We start from the raw sequence: 26,842 nt of genomic DNA, 5'->3' as shown, positions 1-26,842 counted from the left end.
GGTAAGACCCAGAGGAATCGGGTGGAGAGGGAGGTGGGAGCGGGGATCAGGATGGGGAATACGTGTAAATCCATGGCTGATTCATATCAATGTATGACAAAACCCACTGAAATGTTGTGAAGTAATTAGCCTCCAACTAATAAAAAAAAAAATAAAAGAAAAAAAATAAATTAAAACTAAATCTCCAGCCAGACTCTTCACACCCTCACTCCCATGCATCTTGAGCCAGCCCACTCTCCCCTCATGTCTGGCAATGAACTGACCTCTGAGGGGACTCCCCATTGCTGTCTCTTCCCAAAAATGAACCTAAGCATCGTCTTAGCACAGAGAACATGCCGCTTGCAGCTGAAGGCCTCATGGTTGTTCTGTATCACCTACGAAGACCCCTGGGGCCTGCACATGGACACACGAGCCCTGAGGCTTCAGTGTTCCATCCAGCCTCCTCCCTCTCCCTCTGTGCTTCCTCCTGTGACCACTGGCATGGCCTCTCTTGCCGGCTCTGGGGCCGCAGCACTGGCTGCTCCCCTGCCTGGAATCCTTTCCCACAGGTGTTGTCTCTGCAGAGACCCTGCCCCACCATCCTCCACCACACCCCACCCTCTGCTCATGCTGATCCAAGGCACTTTTCCTGCACTGGTTTTCCTCAGAGCACCAGTCCCTGTCTGGTATGAAGCCCATGCTGCCCCAAGGCAGTGGTTCTGTCTGTTTCAGGGCGTGGAGCCCTGTCTGGCACAGAGTATGAACTCACATGACAACAAACTGAAACAGTAACTGAATGCAAATCACTACACGCATGTCACTAAGAAATGTGGGGGAAATGAGGAAGAAACGGGTAAAGGGGAGAGAGCTGGTAGGTGCTAGAAAACTTGTTTTTGCTGCCAAGCCTTTCAGCAGAAGGTGATGTTACATATTTTTTTGCATGAAATATTGAAAATCAGAACATTTTTAATATAAAAGTTTTCCCTAACAGTCATATGAAATGAATAAAATTCTGAGGCATTTTAATTGCGACTTGACTGACTTTGGATTGTACTCTGCTTCAGAATCGGGCCAGGGAGGCTCCCTAGGATGGGGTGGGGTGCTGGAAGAGGGGTGGCGCTCACCTCTCCTGGCTGCGAGCTTACTCTTCCTCCTGCTGTCACATTTGATGCCGAGTTCCTGGCCATACTCATCCCTGTACCAGACCAGCAGCTCACAGCCCAGCCTGACCACCTGGCAGGTTTGGTAGAAGATCTGCCCATAACACTGCAAGGCCACCAGGTTCTGCTCCTCATCGTCCCAGGCACAGTTCACATACCTGGGGTCTAGGCTGGGAAAGAGAAAGAAACCACAGGTGACGAGTCCCCTCCTCTGTTGGACCATGACCAGTTCCTTGCCTTCAGGCTCTGAGGCCGTCATGACTCCCACAGCCACTCATGGGGACTTTTTGTTCACACCTTCGATCATGCTGTGTGAATTCCTATTTCCAGATCCTGTTTCTGGTCCTCTTCCTAGCTGGAATGCTTTTCTCTCCTTACCTAACTAGCCATTTTCCAGAGCCCAGCTCCACACTTGTCTCCACCTGGACTGTGGCCTCCAGCTCCTCTAAACTCTAAATTAAGTTCTCTTTCATTCCACAGGACTTGGTGCTCCTAGGCTAGCACGCACCCCTCAGCACTCACCCCAGCCTGCCTTCTCTCCTGAGGTTTTTCTCCAATCTCCCCACCTGTATCCAGGGTCCTATTCACTTGCCCACCCCCTCCCACAGAAACTTGGAGAGTGTTCTGACATAGCTTGAGACATACAACGGGAATACTTTATTCACTTCCACATGCCCTGATGAAAGGAGAGGCCCTCAGAGAACGGCCATGCTCACGGCCATCCTGCCCCCCATTCCTTGCCAGGCCTCAGGGACCACTTCTCACTGGAACTGAGCCTGGAGAGGTTGTTGCCCACATGGACTCAAGGTCTCCTGTGTTAGGTTATCCTGGTTCTATTCAAAAATAGAAAAATTAAGGTTACTATTCCTAAAATCATTTGGTTAATGTCTGTCTGCAGTATGTTCTCCAAAAGGACATGGGTTGTGTGATCTACTTCAGTAATGAAGTTCACTGTCTAAACTGGGACATAAGGTGCTTTGCAGTGTCAGTTAAGTGAGTTAAAGTGTCCCTGGTGAATCTAGACTCAAGTTGTTTTCAAGTACCTCAGTTTTCTTGAGCATAGACTTATATTTTGAGGGCACATGCTATATTTTTCTTTCTTTATTTCTAATGTCCTTTGAAATGAAAGAGCATGATATGGAGGGAAAACAGGAAAGATGATGTGAAAGCTATTGAGGGAGACAGGGTGAGAAGGAAAGGGGTGTGGGCTTGAGGGAGAAGCGACGTCTATGAACTGCAGACTCACTGCATTCACCTCATTCAGCTGGCCACAGATGTCTCCTATCCATTCACATACTCACATCAGTTTCTCCCTTTGGTGATCTGAATGTCAGAAAAGAAATACAAGCTTTCTTCTCTCTTTTTTCTTATAGAAGGTAATAGAAGAACCCAAAGAAAGGCAATGCCAAAGAATGCTCACACTACCGCACAATTACACTCACATCACACGCTAGTGAAGTAATGCTCAAAATTCTCCAAGCCAAGCTTCACTAATACGTAAGCCATGAACTTCCAGATGTTCAAGCTGGTTTTAGAAAAGGCAGAGGAGAAAAACAAAAAAAAGGCAGAGGAACCAGAGATCAAATTGCCAACATGCACTGGATCATCAAAAAGCAAGAGAGTTCCGGAAAAACATCTATTTCTGCTTTATTGACTATGCCAAAGCCTTCGACTGTGTGGATCACAATAAACTGTGGAAAATTCTCAAAGAGATGTAAATACCAAACCACCTGACCTGACTCTTGAGAAACCTATATGCACGTCAGGAAGCAACAGTTGGAACTGGACATGGAAAAACCGATTGGTTCAAAATAGGAAACAGAGTATGTCAAGGCTGTATATTGTCAGCCTGCTTATTTAACTTACATGCAGAGTACATTATGAGAAACACTGGGCTGGAAGAAGCACAAGCTGGAATCAAGACTGCCGGGAGAAATATCAATCACCTCAGATATGCAGATGACACCACCCTTATGGCAGAAAGTGAAGAGGAACGAAAAAGCCTCTTGATGAAAGTGAGAGAAGAGAGTGAATGTCGGCTTAGAGATCACCATTCAGAAAACGAAGATCATGGCATCTGCTCCCATCACTTCATGGCAAATAGATGGGGAAAACACTGGAAAGAGCGGCAGACTTTATTCCTTGGGGCTCCAAAATCACTGCAGATGGTGATTGCAGCCATGAAATTAAAAGATGCTTACTCCTTGGAAGGAAAGTTATGACCAACCTACATAGCATATTAAAAAGCAGAGACATTACTTTGCCAACAACCGTCCGTCTGGTCAAGGCTATGGTTTTCCCAGTGGTCATGTATGGATGTGAGAGTTGGACTATAAAGAAAGCTGAGCGCCGAAGAATTGATGCTTTTGAACTGTGGTATTGGAGAAGACTCTTGAGAGTCCCTTGGACTGAAGGAGATCCAACCAGTCCATCCTAAAGGAGATCAGTCCTGGGTGTTCATTGGAAGGACAGATGCTGAAGCTGAAACTCCAATACTTTGGCCACCTCATGCGAAGAGCTGACTCATGGGGAAAGACCCTGATGCTGGGAGGGATTGGGGGCAGGAGGAGAAGGGGATGACAGAGGATGAGATGGCTGGATGGCATCACCGACTCGATGGACATGAGTCTGGGTAAACTCCGGGAGTTGGTGATGGACAGGGAGGCCTGGCGTGCTGCGATTCAAGGGCTCGCAAAGAGTCGGACACGACTGAGCGATTGAACTGAACTGAAGAACTATTTCCCTCTGCTGTCATTGGTGCTCTTCAGCCTGCATGGATTCAACTGCCAGTGGGACCACATGGTAAGCTCCTTAATCATCATTCCAAGTCTGAGTCTATTGGCACATTGAAGGCAAGGGCTCCACAAGTGAGGAGTCACTTCTGTATGCCCGTACCACCATCTCCCACATCTCCTCTGATCTTTAGATAGAAGTCCTGTGTGCCTGCACCACTGTGTCCCACCTTCCTCTGATCTTTAGCAGTCCTGTGTTCATGCCCAGGGCACACAGTACACAGGGCCGACTGTGTCATTGCCGACCATGTCATCACCATGTGCATCCTTGCATGTAGATGTGGAGTAACTCTCCACCACACACAAGCGATTTGAGGCCAGAGGACAGGGAAAGAGGGTTATTCCTCACAAGCCAAGGAGTATCCACTCTTGGCGACCTCTTCATTGTCTGTGATCTGGCTCTCACAGGGGCCAAAGTGCAGGCCCAGAGGAAGATCGGAAGCCTCGTTCCATATTCCAAGCCCAGCCTCAGGAATGCCCGAGAGTCTGAAACTTAACCTAGAGGGCAGAGTGAGGGCTGAGTGGTTCGCATACCCCTTCTCCAGTGCAGAGTCCTTTACAAAGGTTGGAGCAACATGGGTAGCACAGCTGTCAATGAAGAATTTCTGACACTCCTCACAATCTGGAGGCTAGAGCAACAGGGACGAAGGGAGGTATAGTGATGTTGCTGGTCATAAAGACCTTCAGAAAGAAATGGGGCACTCACGGCATTTGGTCTCGATCCTGTACCCAAAGTCATAGAGGAAGGGGATGATTGGGGGACCAGATGGTGAGGTGAGGTTATCGGACCGAGGCCTCATAACCCCTTCTCCGTGAGTGGGCCAACAGGGTCACTCACAGAGGCAGTCATCTTCCTGGGGCTCGCTGACCTCTTGGCACACGTGGCTTTTTCTTTCTCGTAGACTATCCCTCTTCACTCCAGTCTCCTTTCTTCTGAGTTCTAAGATGGAGAACAGAAGCTAAGCAAGGCTGGTAGGGTCTGGAGAGTTAGTCCCTGTTTTATCAGAAAGTGTGAGATCTCCTACTTGTCCACCTATACACTTCGGGAAAACTTTTTCAATTTTTCAAACTTTTACATTTTTTTCCCAGCTTTCTTTTTTCGCCATTTATTTTTTTAGCTGGAGGCTAATTATTTTACAATATTGTAGTGGTTTGGCCATACACTGACATGAATTTTTACGTTTTAATGTTCCCTTATTCATTTTGGCCATGGCGAATGGTTTGTGGGATCTCAGTTCCCTGACCAGGAATGGAACCCACACCTACTGCAGTGGAAGCACGGAGTCTTAACCACTTAACCACCAGGAAGTCCCTTCTCTATACTTTGTTTCTTGTCCCTTTAACTACTGGTTCAGGAGACTGAGGCTCCACACTGATCACAGATGCCCAGTTCAGTGTTAGCTTCCTGCACTTCCTGTCAGTAGGTTTAACTGCCCAACCTTCTTACTTAGGAAATAGTTCACTGACACATCTACTCAGAAAATAGATGTTGAGGGCACATGACACATAAGGCATTGAGCAGACGTCTGGGCATAAACACTAACAAAGCATGGTCCCTATTATCACAGCTGGATTTATTGAACTACTTGTATGTGTCAGCACTTTTGCATTTAATGTAATGCTTTCAAACACTGTATGACTTATGTATCCTTATCTTTTTGATAAGGATGAGCAAGCAGGACCTCAGAAAATGTGTAAGATTTTCCCAAGGCCCCACTGCTAACTTCATGTCTCAGATCAGTCCACCTTAAACCCACACCTACCCAACGTCCACGCCACACATCTAGGCCATAGTTATTCACTTTTCTACAGGGATTAGAGGAACTCTCCACATTTTCTCTTACCGACTTTTTGTCTGGGGTGTTGTCCAGGGGTCCTTGCTTCTCTGGGAGGGGGCACTGGTTTCTGAGCCTGCTCAGAGCCACTTGTCTTCAGCAATTTTTCTGCTTTCGGCAATTCCTTCAAACTAGATAGCTTACTTGATGGGCCCCTGGACATTCCCTTCCATCTGAGTAAAAGACAACACGCATTTCTTTAGTTCTTTAGGACTTTAAGAAGTGTTTTCACATGCATGACTTTAGTTAAAGCTTTGACAATTCTTGGAGATACCTGGTGGAGGGGGGGTCTGAACACTGGTATATAAAAAAGGGACCTAAGTGGGTAGTGAATCAAAACTAGCATTCATATCCTAAGGTTCTTTCCCTTCAGCTTTCTGCATAAAATTGAGAGCAAGGCAGAGACAGTAGCTGGAGGTCAGGGAAAGAAGAGGGCAAGGGCTCACAGAGAAAACCGAGGGGTTTTCTATTAGTTAGTGGACCTTTGATGGACGAGGAAGCATGAAAAATTACAGGGGACAAAAACACATCTGAAAAATACGGTGACAAAGTAGTGAGATCGAGAAAAGACGATCGGCAGAAACACATTCAGACAATAAAGAAAATGAGCTGAAAGTTGCAGGTTGCTATGTCCTAGAGATAATGTTTGGAATTAAAGTAGCTGGCCTCATCAACTCTGCCTGAACAAGGTTGTACGACCAGCTGGTTCTCAGTTTCTTCATCCATAAATTGGTATACATGCTAATTCTTAATGTGATGGTGGGCAGGAAAGTTAATAACAGTCAACAAATCATTGTGTGAGCTATTTAGTACAGTATGAATGTGAGCGTACACCCCTGCCATCAATATATCCCCTCAACTGCCTTGATATTTGAAGTCTACCGCGCAAATGTTATCTTCAGCATTCCTTGACCTTCTCATTCTTAGATGAATGTTTAAATGTGGAGTCACTCGTTCACAAAACATTCAGGGGGCCCTCAGGGGCTTTGAGCTGGTCCTGGACTTCTGAGAATTAACGGGTATGGCCTAGGCTCTCAAAGCTCACAACACAGGGGCAGGCTAAACAAATGATTCCAAACAGGAGAGTTGCCTAATCAGAGCTCAGAGGAAGGAGTTCTTACTTCCTCCTACAAGAATGAGCACTTGAAATCATGTCCAGATGATGAGTTTCTACTCAAAAGCGGGTAACCTATGTGAAGTCCTTCAGTTATTTTCTCATTTGTTGTTTTTCAGTCATAAACTGAGTCTTGTCAGGGCTGCGAGTTGCTTCCTCTTATTGGAGTGGGAGGCTCTGAGGTAGGGATCCTGTTGCCCTCTTCATCTTGGACCATCCACTCTACAAACTGCCCAACATGTCCTTAAGCTTCCCTTATTCAGATGTCTTAGCATATCCCTCACTAGCACAGCAAAGAAGAACTGAAGTTGAAAAATTGAAAACATCGCTCAGATGAATGATCTAAAGATGTGTGAATAAGATGTATGAATAAACTTTAGAGACCTAGGGAAGTTTTAACCAGTTTATAAGGGGTTTAGAGAAGGTGCTTTGGATTAGATTGCACTACCAGTGATACACAATCAAACATTAGAAATTATGAGAAGACCCTGATGCTGGGAGGGATTCGGGGCAGGAGGAGAAGGGGATGACAGAGGATGAGATGGCTGGATGGCATCACGGACTCGATGGACATGAGTTTGAGTAAACTTTGGGAGATGGTGATGGACAGGGAGGCCTGGCATGCTGCAATTCATGGTGTCGCAAAGAGTTGGACACGACTGAGCAACTGAACTGAATTGAGCTTTAAAAAATCCTATTTTTCATAAAACTGTTATCACTACTGTGAAAGAACAAAATGTTGGCAAGAAAGAGCTCCTCACAGAATGACAAGCTAAGCCCGTGTCCTCCAAGTGCTGGGAGAACCGAAGTGGCATTTAAGAGGAAATGACCAACCAGGCACAATAGGAAGGCAATTTAGGTTTGGAGGAGTACAATATTCTGATGACTTCCAGAAGTATATAACCCAGTCCTTCCCTAAAATATCCTCTGACATATTTAAGGCACAGAGACCTTTGACTCTTCTAACAGGATAAACATTCTGGCCCTTCACTGGTAGTGTATGTGTTAAGTGTCATTACACAAGAAACAAGTGCCAGCACAGTCCAAATTCCAGGCACGGCTTTCCTATCACTGTTACAGAAGAGTGAGTGTATGAAACAAGTATTAGTAATTCTGTTTCACTTTTGCTTAAGTCAAAAGAACCTGAGACTGTGTTTGGTTAGCAAATCCACCCTTCTAGCGACAGAGAGGTCAAGACACTAAGGTGATAGACACCTAAGCAAAAAAATATGCCTACGACCAAAATTCAGATGGAAATGCAATGGTGCACATGACCATAGGTTCAAGAGTCCATAATACACAGTGAGGATGCTCAGTTGGTGCTTTCAGCTACTAATCAAAACTTCATGCTTTCCTGGGTTTGGGGCCATGATGTCAAGCAGTCCACTGGATGGCGTTTGACCCGGAAGAATAAAGAGAACACAGGTGAACTGAAAGTGTGTCTTACTGAAACACGATCTCAAAACGAGCAAAGGATTGCTTTTAGATGGGAGTTTAAATGATGCCCTTCTTTTGAGGTATTCATAAGTACATTGCAAACTGAGAACATTTTAGCCTTCCTCATACCCAGTGAGGATAGTATATAAGAATACAGATCCAAATCCCACTCCCAAAAGGAACTAAGGAGGATGAGAGGAGCCCAGGTGTTATCATGTCACTCTGCTGCTTAATTTTCTACCACTCATAAAAGAAAAGCTTCCCAGGTGGCACCAGTGGAAATGAACCTGCCTGCCAATACCAGAGACATAAGAGATGCAGGTTCGATCCCTGGGTTGGGAAGATCTCCTGGAGAAGGGAATGGCAACCCACTCCAGTATTCTTGCCTGGAGAATCCCATGGACAGAGGAGCCTGGAGGACTACAGTCCGTAGGGTCGCAAAGAGTCTGACATGACTGAAGTGACTTAGCATGTAAAATAAGGTCCACACCCCTTCCTCTGATATTCAGGGTCCCTCTAAGTTGGATGCAAACCCCCATATATTCTCTATTTACACCATGATCCCATTTATTGTTTTCCATGTTGGAAGACTTCTGTTTCACTGCAGGAAATAGGGCTGAATATTTTTTGTTGAGTTGTAATCTGTGTGACAAGTTAGCCACAGTTAACAGTGATTTCTGGCTGGTTATTTAGGAGATGATCCAAGTGCTAGCTTCCTCTCTTCCTTATTTCTGCATCTGAGCTCAAGAGAGGAGAAAACCTGACAAACACTACTTCAGCTAGGTGATCAAGGTAAGTATCAATGGTGATAAATCATGTTGATAGTATGTACCCTTGATATGATGTGATAAGAATGGCACTTTGTCTCTCTTGTCTTCCTCCCCAAAACTCATTACCCCAGTTAAATACTTTGAACTAACTCTTCTTTTTATGATGACCAGAGGTTGGTTTTTATTAGATATTTTTCTGTATCAACGTATATCTGATTTTTCTCACTCAATCTGTTCTTGTAATAAGGCAATCCTGGGCTTATGCATTCCCAGGTCCATCCCTCATTCCTCCTTGCTCTGTTCTAGATTATACAGGGGCCGACTCCGGCAGGTTGCAATCAAACCAGCCAACAGTTGGCTGCCATTGTGGTTCAGCTAACCAGAAACACCAGCAAGAAATTAGAATCCTGGAAGACAGAGCAGTCAAAGATTTTTCTCCTTCCTCTGCATCAGGTGGCTTGTCCCTCAATGGTTCCATATTCTTCATGGCTCCAGCCATTCAACCATGAAATTGGCCCATCATGGCTCTGGATCCTGTTGAATCCAACACTCAGGTTCCAGTAACACTATCTCCTTTCTTTGTCCTTCCATCCTAGAGGTGAGGAATTTCCTCGTTTTGTTAATAACTGGATTTCCCAATTCTCTCCTGCTTGGCTTCCTACCACTTTCGTAACCAACCCCTTGCATCAAGTTCCCTCCAAGTTAAACATTTACAGTGGTTTCTATTCTCCTGGACAATCCTTGACTGTTGCATGCAGCCAATTATAATGACTGATCTTCTAGTGTTAAACTCCTTTGCATTCCTGGCATAAATCCAGCTCTGTCACCAGAAGTTAATGTTTGTCTCTTCTGTAATTAATAAAAATAACAATAATAATAAAACAAAATGCCCCTGGGCTCTGAAACTTTCACCAAATGATGTATCTTTCATCATCATCTTCACAGTCTTCTCAAAAATAATTTTCACACTCGCTAGTTTTGGGGCATATATTGAAAAATTCTAATAGCATATGTAATAGAGTGATTTAGTCAACTTGTAAAAAAAATTCAAACAATATAACATGAAGTTAAATAGCATGGCTTGTGCAACAGAGCCAAAACGGTACTCAAAGGGAAATATATAGCCTTAAATATATGTATTAGAAAAGAGCTCTTTAAATCACCCAAAAAATTCAAGAAGCTAGGTAATGAACATCATAGGAAACCTTAAGTAATAGAGGGTAGGAAATAATGGAGATAAGTGTAGAAATAATGAATTAGAAAGCAGTAAGGCCAAAAAACAAACGCCAATTTGTTGAAAATATTTATGAAACAGACTTTAAAAAAAAAATATGACCAGATACTAAAGAAAAAAATAACATGTAAAAAATGTAAGTTAAATCTTTATAAACTATAGATGCAAAAGATATTTAAATGATATAAAAACACAGCAAAAATGTTATATGACTCCCTCAAGATAAGCAAATGGTGGACAAAGAAAAGTTTCTACATATGAAAGTATTTCAGGTAATAAACTAAAACTGAATGAGAGAATTTGAAAATTACCCCTCTGCAACCTCCAATGGGTAAATGAAGGTGAGGATCACCAATGACTGCCAACTCAGCACAAAGGACACCAAATACTATGTTCTTCTTAATGGAAGCACATGGCGTCACCTAGGTAGCAGGCTTGTAAATAAACAAGTTAAGCTTCTACCTGTAACTAGCAATTTAAAGAACTGTTGAGGGGCCAAACGTGTTAAATGACATCAAACTGTTTCATTCAACATAATCTATATTATGGAAGACTTGAAAAATACAAAACCTGCTTTTTTTCACAACAATAACTACAAGAAAAAAGATGATGCAGGGGAAACCTATTGATTAAAAAAAGACTTAAGGAACATAAAAAAACCACAATACATAGACCATATTTGTGATCCAAACAAACTAAAAAAAAATTACTGTAGAAGGTAAATGTGAAAAGTTATTAGATATTTGCTCTTGTTAAAACATTTAAATTTTTGGGAATGATCATTGTTTTGGGTTTATGCTTTATAAAAGATTCCTTGTCTTTGAGAAATGCATACTGACATACTTAGAGATGAAACATCCTGATGTCTTGGACTACCTTCACATTAGTCCATTGGCAGAGATGTGGGGAAGGTGAGGGTACCTTGGAACCAGACCAGCCATGTACTGAAGATGATTGATGCTGACTGCCAAGTATATCGGCAGCTCTCTACTGCTATATGTGTTCTCTGCTGCTATATGTTTTACAGTATCTGTTATAATAATAAAGTTTTATTATAAATATCATGCAATTATGTTTGAAATTCTGGGTGAAATGGACAGTTTTTTTTAAAAAGACCAAATCAGTCCATAAGAATTAGAAAACTTTACACAATACAAACTTTAACTGTAGTCAACACCCAAGCTACCTCAAATGTTCCAAGACAGGCAGTCTGGGTGGCCAATTCTAGCAATGATCAGGGAAAACTAATCTCCATCTTATGTAACCTCTTCTAAAGCACACACAAGAAAAGTGGGAAATTATTTAACTTATTTTTCCAGACTAGCTCTCCTCGACTATAAAACCAGATGAGTACCCCACTCCTACCATGAAAAGAACACTGAGCAAAGTTCACCTACAGAGTAGCAAATATCCTAAGCAAACTGATAGCATATTCAGTATAGCAGTGAATTACATGAACAGGTTATGGCTAAAGAATGAAAATATGATTCAAACTAGAAAATAGCTCAATTGTAATTCTCCACAATAAAATTTAGGGGGAATCATTGAAGCATGTCAATGGATGTGGAAAAAGCCTCTGAAATCAATTCAACATGAGTATGACTTTTAACAAATTGAGATTAGAAAGGAACTTCCATTTCCCAATATCTACAGCAAGCATACTGAAATGTGAAATATTCAATGCATTCCCACTGAAGACAGGAACAAGTCAAAGAAGCATGCTCTCCCTTGAACAATGCAAAAATTCACTGGAACACAGAGTTAGAACTGTGCATATCAAAGGAAATAAGAAGTATGAATATTGAAAAAGATAATATTTTGTGACAATACGGTCATCTACATAGGGAATTCAAAGAAATTCATACATGGAATACTTGAATTAATAAGAGACCAGAAAAAACTTTGTATGGAAGATTACTACAGCAAAACCAAGAGCCTTGCCACACACACAAAGCACTATTTAGAAGATGTAATTTAAAAATGCCCCATTCACAACACCAATTCAAAAATTACCTAAGAAGGCTAACAAAATATATAAAATTTTAATAGAGGCTACACACAAATTTGTAGATAGGTATAGGTTAAAAAAAAGTCTCAAATAAAAAGTCTCTAGCAGTATACCATATTCATTTATTGGGGAAAGCTGTTATAAATATGTCAAGTCTGCTTAAATTATTTATAGATTTAGTGCTTTACATGTAGCACTCAAGATGGTGGTGAAGTGTAGGCTGCTGTCTTCTGTTCCCAAAATCTACCCAGGCAAACTAGAGAAGAGAAAATGAAGCAAATGAAAAGCACAATATTAATCACAAAAGCTAAACAACAAAACATGAGAAGCCTCTGGAGGAGACTGAATTCAGTGTTGAACAGCATAATAAAATAAAATGCAGGAGGAGAGAGTGGGGGAGTTTCTGGGGTTCACAGTGTGAGAGATTCCTGCCCCGCCATCACAGGACCAACAGCCGCCAGGCCCTGAGAGCTCTGTTCTGTCTCTCAGACACATCCTGCAGCCCAACACATGGAGCTCCTCACACCCGCTCGCCTCCCAGATGAAGAACTGAGGCCACGGGGCTTGGGCATCTTCCCAGGACCACAGGCTAGTGAGGGCCAGGGTGGGTTTAGATCCCTGGTCTCAATTCTTCTGAAGCCCCCACCCTTCCCACCCACCTCAGGCCAAGGCCCAACCTTCCCACTTCTCAGGCCTCCCACTTCTCAGTGCTACACGATGCCTCTGAGGTGACAAAAAGCAGGCCGGCAGAAAGAAGGGAACAAGGAGAATCAGACGTGCTGTGGGGCTGCTCTGTGGTTTGCTAAGAACTGACTCTGCTCAGGGCCAGCGTCTATGTTCAATGCCAGCGCCTCCCATGTGAGGGCAGTGCCCTGTCCCTGCTGCTGCCATGGGGCCTCCTGCTGAATGGAACCTGCCAGGCTGGCCGGCTCCTCGTTGCTGCCCCTTCTGAAGGCTGCACAGGAGGATCTCCTGTCCTTCCCTACACAAAGCATTCCGACTCCCTGCAGAAGTCCTCTGGCTGTCCCAGCCCTCACTTCAGAACCCCTCTGACACCTACAGTCCCTTTGCTTTGGGTAGTCACCTTTAGACACCTGGAAATCCCTCTGGGCAACTTCAGCACATTCTCCAAATGTTTTCCCATTAGGTATGTGAGCACTCTGATTTGCTACATAATCAGCTGGTTCTTTGGATATAAACCTGAAGTTAAACAGAGGGATTTTTAACCCCCCCTGACATTTGCAGCCACATTTTAATGGGGTGTCTTCTTTGAAACTGGCCACCGAACACATGCCCAGATGAATGAGCTTACTAGGTGGTCAAAACCCAAAGCCTCCATCCTACGCAGTAGATGAGGAAGAACCACAGAAGTGGAGCCAAGGTTTTCAAGGCTGAACTCTTGAAAACTGTGGGATCCTCCTCTGAGGTGAAGAAATAGTTCCTTGGTAGCTCAGGTTTTAAAAGAAAAAAAAATAATTAGCCAGTCTTCCTTGGCTTCTTGTCCAGTATCTGACACACAGGAAGGTCATGGTTGTCAGCATGCCTAATAATACCTGGGCAGGTGCTCAGGCAAGTCCAGTTGTGTGCAGGCAGCCGAGACTCCCAGGAGAAGATAGCCTTGCATCAGAAGGAAAGAGATCATTCTTAGCTGACTGACGTTACAGTCAGTATTACAGTCAGGAACGCAACAGAAATGTGCTATGTGGTGACGTGCAAATCCACCTGACTGACATTTACATGCTCCTCTTAAGATTAATGTGACATGTGTTTGAAAACTTCTGCCGTATAGGAGGCACTTAAATATCCGGAGGGTATCAAGGCAAATCTGGCCTTCTCAGAAACTTTTCCATGAAACGAAGCAGCTAGTCATAACAAATGATAATAGCCACTCTTAACTGAGCACCTACTGTGGATCACTGTATGAGAGAGACTACAAGTGCGCATCCAGATCTTGTCTTCCTTTCCTCCATCCCAGACACAGGGGACGCTACATTCCCTGTCCACTTGTAGTTAGGAAGGGTCATGAGACTAGCCATTGCCATTGATATACAAGCAGGAGCATTGGTGGTCACGTCTGGAGCCAGTATGCCATTTCTGTGATTTCTCTTTCACTCAGCAGCAAACATGGCAATCCAATGGTAGAATTCCAGAATGGAAACAGCATGGAAACTTGGGCCCCCTGAGATCAGAGTTAGTGTTAGTCGCTCAGTCACGTCTGACCCTTTGCAGCCCCATGGACTGAAGTTCGCCAGGCTCCTTTGGGATTCTCCAGGCAAGAATACTGGAGTGGGTTGCCATTCTCTTCTCCAGGGGATCTTCCTTAACCTGAATCTCCTGTCTCCTTTGCTGCAGGCAGTTTCTTTACCGTCTGAGCCACCAGGGAAGCCCAAGTTGAGCCATTCAAATCTCAGCTTTTGCCTGTTGTGTCAACTAGCAGTTACTTTAGCTGATACACAGCTACTATTTTGGCTTCCCTGATGGTTCAGATGGTAAAGAAACCACCTGCAGTGCAGGAGACCCGGGTTCAATCCCTGGGTCGGAAATATCCCTTGGAGAAGAACACAGCAACCCATTCCAGTGTTCTTGCTTGGAGAATCCCACGGACAGAAGAGCCTGGCGGGCAACACCCCATGGGGTCTCAAGGAGTTGGACATGTCTGAGTGACTAGTACTAACTAATGAACATGTTGTTAGAATTACTTATGTATTGTAATTACAATGATAATAGTGCATGCACTCTTCTTGAAAAAACTTTTAAAACTTCAGAGAAATCATATTTTTCCCTCTACAAAGTTTCTTCAAAATTCAGCCCTGTCTTCAGAAATAACCACAACTAACAATTTGGTGTGTGTAATTTTAAAGCTGATTCTATACTTTCACACATAATTCTTCATGAGCCTGAGGTGTGGGGGCTGAGTAAGACCATGATATGGCAGTAACATGTGACAAGCTTTATATGGGCAGTACTTTGACAGGATGGCATGTGAAGGGAAGACCCTCACAGCAAGAGATCTTGCAGAGATGATGGCAAAGGCTCACCACCCAGAAGGCCAAGAAGCAAGGAAAGTCCCAGTGGAAAGGGAATCGGAGAATGAAGTCACCTTCCAGCACAGTGGGGAAAATCTCTGGGTCAGAGAGCTCTAGCTCTGACCTAGACCCTGACCTCTCCACCTCAATCCCAGGAGGATTACAAGCCCCTGGGTGCTCCAATGAAAGAAAAGTTAATGTGTGGCATTATCCACAGCACCTACTGACCACTCTCAAGAGGGGTAAGGTCATACCAGCAGGTACAATAAAGGCTATGGGCATTCATTGGAAAAGACCGATACTGGGGAAAACTGAAGTCAGGAGAAGGGGACAACAGAAGACAAGATGGGATGGAGAGGGAGGCAGGAGGGGGGATCAGGATGGGGAACACATGTAAATCCATGGCTGATTCATGTCAGTGTATGGCAAAAACCACTACAAAAAAAAAAAAAAAAAAAAGATGGTTGGATGACATCACCAACTCAATGGACATGAGTTTGAACAAACTCAAAGAGATGAGGACAGGGAAGTCTGGCATGCTGCAGTCCATAGGATCACAAAAAATTGGACATGGCTGACTTACTGAACAACAGTGGACATTTAGGGAAAAAAATGCACCTTGGTCCTCAGTGCATTTGAGAGTCAATTTAGAACATGGACTATGGAACCAGACTGGCAGGATTCAAACCTCCCTCCTCCCACCCACCCAGTGATCTTGGGCAAGTTACCTCTAGGTTCAGTTTCCTCATCTGTGTGTATGTGTGTATGTGTGTGCGCACATGTGCACTCAGTTGTGTCCGATTCTTTTTGACCACATAGACTGCTGCCTTCCAGTATCCTCTGTTCATGGTATTTTCCAGGCAAGAACACAGGAGTGGGTTGCCATGTCCTCTTCCAGGGGAATCTTCCCGAACCAGGGATTGAACCCACATCTCCTGCATTGCATGTGGATTCGTCACACTGCACCACCACCTGGGAAGCCCCTTCCTCATCGGTAGAATGCAAATAGTCGCATCTAATACAGAGGCTTGTAGTGAGGTTTAAATTTTATACCAGAATCTGCAAGGTACATAATTAAGTGCTATGAAGTGTTAGCACTGATTTTAATTTAAATACAAGGAACAAATTACGTGTTCTGCCTATGAGATATGTGTATAAAATGACTATACGTTGGCCATACTGGTATAACTTGGAGCAGAACGTGTTTCTCAATCAACAGTCTTATTTCCAGCAGAGGAGAGTGTTAAGCCAGGCCTGAAGTATTACAGCTCAGACACAGGAAATGGGCAGACTTGTTCTTCTGTGAGAGGGAGTCACCAGGGTGGGATTCGATCCCTGGGTTGGGATGATCCCCTGGAGAAGGTAATGGCAAATAACCAGTCTGGTATTCCTGCCTGGGAAATCCCATGGAAAGAGGAGCCTGGCAGGCTACAGTCCATGGGGTCGCAAAGAGTCAGGACTCAACTGATCACACACGCATGCATCAGGGTACAGGGTGTAACTGAAAAAGAATGAACTTCCAGTTTCTCAAGTCTAAAAAGCCAATGAGACCCTGCCTGAGTGAAGGGTGGCTGAAAGGAAGAGATCAAGGCAGAGAAGACTGATCCAAAGCCTGAGGATCACAGGAAGACTTGGGTGAACAGTCAAACTGGCACAACCAGTGAATCACTCTGACTGCGGTAATTGAAACAGATTTCAAGGAGATGAAGAAAGTGGTGGAACGCTGAAGAAAATATCCCAGCAGCCAAAGCCCAAAATAAGGCAGCCCCAGTACTCCGACAGTAAATATGGAAAGAGGGAATGTAGCTGCCAGTTATTTCATTAGAGGGAGAAAATGAGAGTCTTAGAAACAGCCTAATGAGAAGAATTTTAAATGAAATAAAAACTTAAGATAAAAGGATTAAAAAGAAGGTTAAAAAAATTCAACCACTAAGAAAGGCAAAAGTTGGGGAACATGACTGGTTTTCAGAAAAAAAAAAATCAGTACTCCTTGGGAAAATGGCTGATTTGGAGCCTGGAGCAGGAAATCGAATAAGATACGCTTAGAACAACTTGCTCTGGAAAGCAAGAAAGTTATCAGAGACTACTAGGGCCTTTTAAGAAGAATGCAGGAGATAAATATAAACTGAGCTTCAAAAAAATACTGCCTTCAATGGATTGAAACAAATATATTAAGATCTACAAGATTTTACTGATACTGAAAAAAAAAACTCACTGCCCTATGAATTAATAGCAATAATGAATCTGTGCTAGTTCAGTTCAGTTCAGTTGCTCAGTCATGTCCAACTCTTTGTGACCCCATGAACCGCAGGACGCCAGGCCTCCCTGTCTATCACCAACTCCCAGAGTCCACCCAAACCCATGTCCACTGTGTCGGTGATGCCATCCAACCATCTCATCCACTGTCGTCCCCTTCTCCTCCTGCCCTCAATCTTTCCCAGCATAGGGTCTTTTCAAATGAGTCAGTTCTCCACATCAGGTGGCCAAAGTATTGGAGTTTCAGCTTCAACATCAGTCCTTCCAATGAACACCCAGGACTGATCTCCTTTAGGATGGACTGGTTGGATCTCCTTGCAGTCCAACGGGCTCTCAAGTGTCTTCTCCAACACCACAGTTCAAAAGCATCAATTCTTTGGCACTCAGCTTTCTTTACAGTCCAACTCTCACATCCATACATGACTACTGGAAAAACCATAGCCTTGACTAGACCGACCTTTGTTGGCAAAGTAATGTCTCTGCTTTTTAATATGCTATCTAGGTTGGTCATAACTTTCCTTCCAAGGAGTAAGCGTCTTTTAATTTCAAGGCTGCAATCACCATCTGCAGTGATTTTGGAGCCCAGAAAATAGTCAGTCACTGTTTCCACTGTTTCCCCATCTATTTGCCATGAAGTGATGGGACCAGATGCCATGATCTTTGTTTTCTGAATGTTGAGCTTTAAGCCAACTTTTTCACTCTCCTCTTTCACTTTCATGATGAGGCTCTTTAGTTCTTCTTCACTTTCTGCCACAAGGTTGGTGTCACCTGCATATTTGAGGTTACTGATATTTCTCCCAGCAATCTTGCTTCCAGCTTGTTCTTCTTCCAGCCCAGCGTTTCTGATGATGTACTCTGCATATAAGTTAAATACACAGGATGACAATATACAGCCTTGACATACTCCTTTTCCTATTTGGAACCAGTCTGTTGTCCCATGTCCAGTTCTAACTGTTGCTTCCTGACCTGCATACACGTTTCTCAGGAGGCAGGTCAGGTGGTCTGGTATTCCCATTTCTTTCAGAATTTTCCACAGTTGATTGTGATCCACACAGTCAAAGGCTTTGGCATAGTCAATAAAGCAGAAATAGATGTTTTTCTGGAACTCTCTTGCTTTATCAATGATCCAGCAGATGTTGGCATTTGATCTCTGGTTTCTCTGCCTTTTCTAAAACCAGCTTGAACATCTGGAAGTTCACGGTTCACATATTGCTAAAGCCTGGCTTGGAGAATTTTGAGCATTACTTCACTAGCGTGTGAGATGAATGCAATTGTGTGGTAGTTTGAGCATTCTTTGGGACTGCCTTTCTTTGGGATTGGAAGAATCTGTGCTAACTTGTCCCTATAATCACTCAGCTGTAATCTGGAAGTACAGTTCATGACATAAAAAACTGAAGGCCCACAGAAATAGCTAAACCATGATTTACTTGCATTGGTATCACTGTCCTAACCAAGGGGCTAACCACATGACCCCAGGTATTTACAAGTCACCCACTGGTTTGATACACACTGCTTGTGTTTTCCTCTTTCCTTCAAACACTTCTGTTATGGACTAAATATTTGTGTTTCCCCAAAATTAATATGCTGAAGCCATAAGCCCCAAGATGATGGTATTTGGAGGGCCTGTGGGAGGTACTAAGGGTGAGAATAGGTCACGAGGGTGGTGTCTCCATGAAGGAATTAGTGGCCTTATAAGAAAAGGGAGAGAGATTGAAGAATCAGAACAAAAAAATTCTAAAATTTATGTGAAAACACAAAAGACTCCAAATAGTCAAAGCAGTTTTTTAAGAGAGAGGACAAAGCTACAGGTATCACACATCCTGATTTCAAATAATTTATATTGCAAAGTTACAGTAATCAAAACAGTATGGTACTGGCACAAAAACAAAATAGAGAACTCAGAAATAAACCCACGCTTATATGGTGCATTAATCTATGACAAAGGAGGAATATACAACAGGGGAAAGCTACAACTAAAAGAATCAAACTGGACCACTTTCTCATACCATATACAAAACAAACTCAAAACAGATTAAGGACTTACAAACATAAGATCTGAAACCATAAAACTCCTAGAAGAAAACATTGGCAGTACACTCTATCAGTCTTAGCAATACTTTTTTGGCTCTGTCTCCTTAGGCAAGGGAAACAAAAGAAAAAATAAACAGAAGGGACTACATCAACCTAAAAGGCTTTTTTTTACAGTGAAACAATCCATCAAGAAAACGAAAAGGCAGATTACTGAATGGGAGTATGTAAATGATTTGCACATGATATACCCGACAAGGAGCCAATCTAAAATATTCAAAGAACTCAGGCAGCTCAACGTCGAAAACAAAAAAAAACCCGTTAAAAAAAAGGGCAGAGGACCCGAAGGGACATTTTTCCAAAGAATGCAGATGACCAACAAGCATATGAAAAGATGCTCAACATCACTAATCATCAGGAAAATGCAATTCAAAACCACAATGAGATGTCACCTCACACCTGTCAGAATGACTATCATCAAAAAGACAACAAACAACAAGTGCTGGTGAGGATACAGAGAAAAGGGAATCCTCCTGTACTGTTGGTTAAGGTTATAATTGGCACAGCCACTATGGAAAACAGTATAGAGATCCCTCAAAAAATTAAAAATAAAACTACCATATGATCCAGGAATTTCACATGTGGGTATTTATCCAAAATAAACAAAAGCCCTAATTGGAAAAGATATATGCACCCCTATGTTCACTGCCATGCTATTTACAATAGCCAAGATATGGAAGTAAGTGAACTGTCCACTGACAGATGAATGGATCAAGAAGATGGGGTATATACATATAATGAAAGATTACTCAGCCATTGAAAAAAATGAATTCTTACTATTGGTGACAACATGGATGGGTCCAGAGCATATTATGTTAAGTGAAATAAGTTAGAGAAAGACATACTGAATGACCTCACTTACATGTGGAATCTAAAAACCAAGACAAAATGAAAGTAGACAAAGATACAGAGAATAAACAAGTGATGGAGGTGGCACAAAACAGGTGAACAAGATTAAGAGGTATAAGCCTCCAATTATAAAATAAATAAGCCATGAGGATGTCATACACAGCATAAGGAATATGGTCAATGAATACTGTAATAACTTCATATAGGAACAGATGATAACTAGACTTACAGTTATTTTCCAATGTATGCAAATACCAATCAGTAGGTGGTACACCTGAAACTAACACCATGTTTATGTCATCTATATTTCAGTTTAAAAAAAAAAGAGAGAGAGAGAGAGAGATCTCTTTTCCTCCACAGGCACCAAGGAATGGTCACGTCAGGACATAGAGGGAAGGTGACTGTCTACCAGCCAGGAAGAGAGTTCTCACCAGAAACGAAATATGCTGGCACCTTGATCTTGCACTACTCAGCCTCTAAAACTGTGAGAAAATACATTTCTGTTGTGTAAGCCACCAGGTCTATGGTATTTTGTTATGGTAGCCTGAACAAACTAATACACATTTCACCTATTTTTCTCTTTCAAACCCTTTCCAATTCCTTTGATGGGAAGGTTCCACAATCGCAAAGGTGGTTCCAGAGCCAAAGAGGGGAAAACAGTTGAAAATTATGGATTTTTCCAATGTTGGAAAATTTGACAATCTTTCCCCAATTAAAAAAAAAAAAAACTAGCCATGCACTTACGAAATGTGTTTGGAATGTCGCAAGGAGAGCTAATGCAGTATTAGAACCAAAGAAGGGTGAATAAAGTACACCTTATTTGAAGTAACCACATTCGGAATAATTGATTAGAGCAAATACGTATTTTGGCAAGGTACACCACAACGTCATCCCAGTCACGGGGAAACACACGCCTCTATGTAGATGAACACTCCAGATCTATTTACACAGAAACCCTGGGCAATCCTCCTCACAGACTGCCTGGCTGCCCTCATGGTGTCAGCATTCTGTGCAGTGAAAAAGTTAACTGTCAAGTAGAACAGGAATACAATTTGACCTACTTTCCCCTGGACTCCTGGAAAGTCTCTAACTCTGATTTTTGTGTTTATTTAGCTATCATATTTTTGGGACACATTTCCTTGCTTGCTTTGCAGGCAATCCCGTACCCCACACGGTAAGGTCATTTGCAAGTAATTCCTAAACTCCCCCGGTCATTTGACCTAAAGATGTCCCATTACTGCTCAGCTCATCCTCAAAACATCCTTCTGAGATAGATCACGTACAGTCACCTCTATGTGGGAAGAATTCTCAGGGAAGGAGGAACACAGCCTAGAAAGGCCAAAGACTCAATGGTCAGTTCAGACCCTTTCCAGCCCAAAGGAAGCCATACCAAACCCAGTGTTTCTCCCTAACCCTCAAGTTTCACAAACCTATCTTTCAAGAGCTGAAAGTCCCCCAGCAAGATGTTTTAAGGCAGACAACTAAGACTTCTCTTTAAAATTATAGACCAAAATATCGGCCTTTTGGTACCTTCTCGATAAAGTTTCCTTAATGCTGCAAGATTTTTTAAAAGCTAAGTAAAACCCCTCAAAGGTGCCCAAGGCCCTGTTGAGCAGGAACACCGAACAAGTCAGCAGGGCCTGCTGAGTGACTTAGAGATCCCAGGCCGTCCCGCTTTTCTTAAAACATGTCTGCCTGGCTCGGGCCATTAGATGTACTTAGAACCCAACGAGGGACACTCCTCCGCCATGAAATCCTGCGGAACACACCAGCAGGAAGTCAATATTTAAGATTCTGGGGGCGTCGCCGAGAACAAAGTGCTGGCGACTGGGGAGCCCAGGAGCTAGAGCTCGCCCCAGAACTTCCAACTCCGGCGTCTGTCCCCCGGCCATGGCGGCGGCCAGAGCCAGTGTCGGTGCTCAAAGTTGCAACGAGGCATCCGACAGCAGTGCACACGTCTCCTGCCTCCTGCAAACTGAGGTCCCGCATGTGCGGCCTTGGGTTCCTTGTCGGAGCAGGGCCCGCCATTAGGCACCGGACACGTGTAGCTCCCCATCTGGGGACAGGCAAACAGCCCGTCTTCGGGCGATGCTCAGGGTCCCGCCCCAAGAATCCAGGCGCACTTGGGCTAAGTCAGATGCATCTAGGGGAGACGGAAACCGCCGCTCCACGAGGGCACCCCACGACACCGCCTTCCGGCGCCTCTCTTCTGCCTAGGGCTCCACCCCCGACACCTCCCCAACTTCCAGATGCCCCCCTCGGCCTCCCCGGGGGGGTGGGCGCGGGCTCCACGCGCGCGCCTCCCATGCCCACTCCGGCCACTCACCGGGCCCACAGCGGCGCCGCACTTCCTCCCGTGTGAGCCCGCTCCGCAGCAGGGCCAGCAGGTCCCGCAGGCGTGGGCGCGAAGGCACTGGCAGCTGCTCGAGCCCCGACTCGCGCGCGCTAGGGCTGTGGCGCAGGGCGCCTTCCACCGCGGCCAGGGCCCGGCTCTCGCATGGCGGAGGCATCTTGACGGAGCCCACGGCAGTCCTCGTGCCCTGACGGCGGCTGTAGCGCCGGCGCCTCATCCCCGCGCTCGCCTCCACGGGCCGTTCGCGCCTTCGCCAGGCAGCAAGAGGGCGCGACACCGGCTCGGGCGCTGGGTGCGCTGCCAGCCGCTTTGCAATGGCGCGCGCCGCGGCTTCTGCGAGGTTCAGCCCCGTGCGCCTCCCTGCCACGCCCGGCTGCGCCCGGCCCGCCGCCTCCCGGTCACGCCCCTCACGCCCCGCCCTTCCGGGCGCCGCCCCGCCCCACCTCAGCCCCGCCTGGCCTGGCCACACACCACCCAGCGCTGCCCGGCACTGCCCTCGTTGCTTCAGACCTCCCCCTGAGGATCCGGCCCAGGCAGCCACTCTCTGAACCTTGAGCAGCTTCTCTTCCGCAGGTGCAGGATTCCCAGAATCCACCACCAAACCCACTCCACTGCCAGGCCCGTCCCTTTAGGCTGAAAAGTCCGGCCTCATCCCCTTTTCCTGTATATTGGGCTTGACCTGAATTTCAACCAAGTGACCTAGGAAGTGGGGAACACCACCACCCCACCTGGGCCCACAAAGTGTTTTTTTTTTTCCCTTCACAGCCTGCCGCTGTCCATTGGTCTTCCCTGGTGGCTCAGACAGTAAAGCGTCTGCCTACAATGCTGGAGATCCCTGGGTTGGGAAGATCCTCTGGAGAAGGAAATGGCAACTCACTCCAGTATTCTGGCCTGGAAAATGCCATGGACGGAGGCGCGTGGTGGGCTACAGCCCATGGGGTCGCAAAGAGTCGAACACGACTGAGCGACTTCACTTTCTTTCACTTTCACAGCCTGGCCCCAAATCGTAATCACTATTCCACGAAAGAGTTTTCACCCAAGAACTTCAAAATTAGGTAAGCTCTGTATTCTGCTACAAGTCAAACACCACTGAACTAGAATTGCCCCCACACTGTCCACTCTTTGGTACATTTCATCATTAAAGTCTAAAACTTTTGTTCATTATGATAGGTGCTGGGCAAAATAGATGCAAATCTGGTGACCTGGAGGTGATTCTCTGTAAACAAATTGGAACCCGACCTTCCCTGAAAGCTGATGCATGTCGTGAATGTCCTTGGTAAAGCCTAAAGGCCTACTGTGGTGTGAATCATTGTTCACACCATTCCAGGAGGCAGGAACAGTGGAGCCCTGGCAGCGAGACTTCCAAAAGAGCCCTAACGTCCAGATGGCTATGAACCTTCACATCCCAGATCAGTCTGTCTTCAGCAAAGGGCAGCCAGTGATTTTACTCTTTATCAGTAGGATGCAGGGCCCCTTTCTTTGCCTAAGACTTGCAAGAACTGAATAAGCTTACTCACATTAAAAACAATAAGGTTGACAACCAAGGATTACAGGAGATCAGGGCCCTTTGCTGGTTAACCACTGTACCCTCAGCCCTCATATGGCAGATGTTTGGCAAATATATATGGAAATATGGCCATGCAAGGAAGAAAGAAGAATGACCTGTGACCTCTGCCTTCAAGGACCTTAAGACTTGTGGTTGTTGTTCAGTCGCTAAGTCGTGCCTGACTCTTGTGTCCCCATGGACAGCAGCACGCCAGGCTTCCCTGTCCTTCACTATCTCCCAGAGTTTGCTCAAACTTAAGACTTGACCCAGGACTAGATACACATATAAAAAAGCAAAGATATTGTGTTGTAGTCTTGATAATTGTCAAGTGAGTGTGAATAATGAGCACTGCACCTCACAGGAGCAGGGGAATGCTTCTGGCCTGAAACAGGCAAAGAAAAGTCAATGATGGGAGTTTGAGCTGTGCCCTCGAGCTGAGTGCAGAAGATTCAATCAAGCAGAAAAGAGGATGCAGGTCCTTCAAGTAAGAAAGAAAAACATGAGAAAAACACCAGGGTCATAGGACACAGAACCTATTGGACCCTGAATATGTCCTATTGGTGGGACAGGGGGATCGTGTGGTGGAGGAGGAGGAGAAAATATCAGAATAGATGCCTGTGACATATTGGACACCTTACATCCTGTCACCGAAAGCTGTCTGTGTTTACTGGAAAGGGCCCTGCAATAAACTCTATCCAACATTACAGTTTCCAAATACCTATTACATATATTTATTCAAGGCTGAAATTCCACTTGTATGGACCATATCAGAGTGTACTGGCTTATATAATGTTCAAATATTTCTTCTCCCTCTGGTAATTAGGCATTACTCTGAGCCCCAATGTCATGGACTTCCCTCCTAGCTCAGTCCGTAAAGAATCTGCCTGCAATGCAGGAGACCAGGTTCAATTCCTGGGTCAGGAAGATCCCCTGGAGAAGGAAATGGCAACCCACTCCAGTATTCTTGCCTGGAGAATCCCATGGACAAAGGAGCCTGGCATGCTACAGTCCATGGGGTCGCAAGAGTCGGACACGACTGAGCAACTTCACTTTCTTTCACAGTCTTACACTGACATTCTTGTCTACCTACTCATTTCCTGTTGCCCAAGACCTCGTTTTCCTTTCCTTCTTGCCTTTATCAAATCTGTGCCAGATGGCTGTACCTGTGACTGAAGCTCTAGACAACACAGTACTCTCAGGGCTTTCTGATATGCTGCAAGGTGTTCACCAGAAGTCCCTGCTCCACTAGGGTTCTGATTAATACAAGGCTCTATAGCATCACATTGACACCTCCACCCCTCAATCCATTTCTTTGCCCCAAGACCTCTATTCTCTTTCTTCTCTTGCACATAACAAAACTGGCTATGCCTGGGGGACTGTCCATGCCTCTGGAGGCTGTGGCAACACATCTCCCCCAGGCTTTCTGATGTAGTTCAAGGAATCCACCAGTAGATGACACTGCTCCATTAGGTTTTCCAGTGATATAAGGCTGCACAGCCTCACATTGACATATATTCTATCCACTCCCTTCCTGTGCCAGAAGACCTCTCTCCTATTTTTTCTCCTGCCCTTATCAGAACTGGCTGTGCCCAGTTGAGGGTTCCTGTCACTGAAGGTCTTGGCAATACAACACCCACAGAGCTTTCTGATGTAGTTTGTGGAATCCACCAGCAAATGGAGCTGCTCCACTAGGATCTCAAGTTGTATGAGACTTTACAGCCTCACATTGACATATGATCCTCCCACACCCTTCCTGTGTCCCGAGACCTCTCTTCTTTTTCTTTTCTTGTCCATATCAATGCTGGCTGTGCACGGATGATGGTCCCTGTCACTTAAGGCCTTGCAAGACATCTTCCACAGAGGTTTCTGTCATTGTTCAAGAAATCCACTGATAGATAGAGCTGTTACACTAAATTATGAGTTACACAAGGTTCTACACCCTCCCATTGACATCTGCTACCCAAATCACTTTATGTGCCCCCAAGATATCCCTTCTCTTTTTTATCTTTCCCTTAACAAAATTAGCTGGGCTTGGGTGACTGTCCATGTTGCTGAAGACTTTTTCAAATCAAAACACGTCCATTGCTCTCTGATATATACCAAGAAATTCAACAGCACATGGCGCTGCTCCACCAGGTATTCCAGTTATACGAGACTCTACAGCCTCACTTTGACATCTAGTCTACCCACTCCCTTCATGTGCCCCCAAAACTCTCTTATTTTTCTTCCCTTGCCCTTATGATAACTGGCTGTGCACAGGTGACTCTTCCTGTTGCTAAAATATATGGCAAACATCTCCATTGCTTTCTGATACAGTAGAAGTAATCCACCAGCAAATGGTGCTGATCCACTAGATTTTCGAGTTCTATGAGGCTCTACAGCCTCACATTGACAT

General features: G+C 44.7%; 1 protein-coding gene across 1 annotated transcript in view; it reads right to left on the bottom strand.

Annotated features, from left to right (window-relative positions):
• The window catches only part of LOC133052615 (uncharacterized), a 56,533-nt gene extending 29,691 nt beyond the window's left edge, over positions 1–26,842 (bottom strand). Inside the window, exons 1-2 of the mRNA XM_061137543.1 lie at positions 26,835–26,842; positions 22,875–23,512 (exon numbers count right to left, since the gene is read on the bottom strand). Coding sequence (XP_060993526.1) covers positions 22,875–23,512; positions 26,835–26,842 — 646 coding nt within the window. The remainder of the gene's footprint in view (positions 1–22,874; positions 23,513–26,834) is intronic.

Source organism: Dama dama, chromosome X (assembly GCF_033118175.1).
Source record: "Dama dama isolate Ldn47 chromosome X, ASM3311817v1, whole genome shotgun sequence".
Lineage (NCBI taxonomy): Eukaryota > Metazoa > Chordata > Mammalia > Artiodactyla > Cervidae > Dama > Dama dama.
This window is presented reverse-complemented; position numbering and strand designations above follow the sequence as displayed.